This window comes from Sinocyclocheilus rhinocerous, unplaced genomic scaffold, assembly GCF_001515625.1.
Source record: "Sinocyclocheilus rhinocerous isolate Xijiao unplaced genomic scaffold, SAMN03320098_v1.1 scaffold1063, whole genome shotgun sequence".
Lineage (NCBI taxonomy): Eukaryota > Metazoa > Chordata > Actinopteri > Cypriniformes > Cyprinidae > Sinocyclocheilus > Sinocyclocheilus rhinocerous.
The window spans coordinates 975,806-976,542 of NW_015625586.1; the positions used below are offsets into that span (position 1 = coordinate 975,806).

The 737-nt window shown below is 34.5% G+C and overlaps 1 protein-coding gene across 1 annotated transcript in view; it reads right to left on the reverse strand.

Annotated features, from left to right (window-relative positions):
* Positions 1-267, reverse strand: part of LOC107755192 (chymotrypsinogen A) — a 2,611-nt gene extending 2,344 nt beyond the window's left edge. The window contains exon 1 of the mRNA XM_016571913.1: positions 173-267. Within this exon, the coding sequence (XP_016427399.1) occupies positions 173-227 (55 nt within the window). The 5' untranslated portion in view covers positions 228-267. The remainder of the gene's footprint in view (positions 1-172) is intronic.
* Positions 268-737: the final 470 nt, after the last annotated feature.

A 737-nucleotide genomic window follows, 5' to 3' on the forward strand; every position in this document is an offset into this window, starting at 1 on the left:
GCATAATATATATCTATATATATATATATATATATATATATATATATGAGATTGTGTGAGTTACATACAAAGATTTATAAATAGGTATTCAATTCTTTTTCAGAATGAGTTATTCAACACATTGATGTTAAACATAAGTATTTAACAAAAGCTAATTATTTTGTGGATGTACCTGCTATGTTGAGAAGTATGGCTCCGGCCACACAGAAGACTGTGTTAAACTTCATTCTTCTGTTCTGGTGTGTGCTGTAAATGCTGTTTCTTCTGCTGTCAAGTCTCTAATGATCTGTGAAGTATGAGTACTCCTGCCTTCATCAGGAGTTTTTTTCTTGCCTCCACCCCACCTGATGTTCTCACACTCCAGGCAGCTGTTGGTATTTACAGTGATGATTGAAACACATCACTTTATTACTAATCTCATTTTAGGATTTTTGATTATATAGAAGACTTACTCTATATACTGAGTAACTTAATTGCTTATTGTCACATTATACAATTCTACCGTGTTTTATAAAAAGGAAAACAAAAAGACTGTGTCAGACAAGACAACTTCTCAATACAGAGACCCAATACAGACCGCTTGGCTACTAAAACCAGAGAGGGATGCTGTGTGAAGGTTTTGGCTACAGAGGAGAAAGACGCTGCAAATTTTTTTGCATCTAAAGGGCTTTTAACTAAATTGGAAATGCGTTATTTTAACTGCTAATATGTAGTTAGCCTACCCTGCTAGGTGCAGT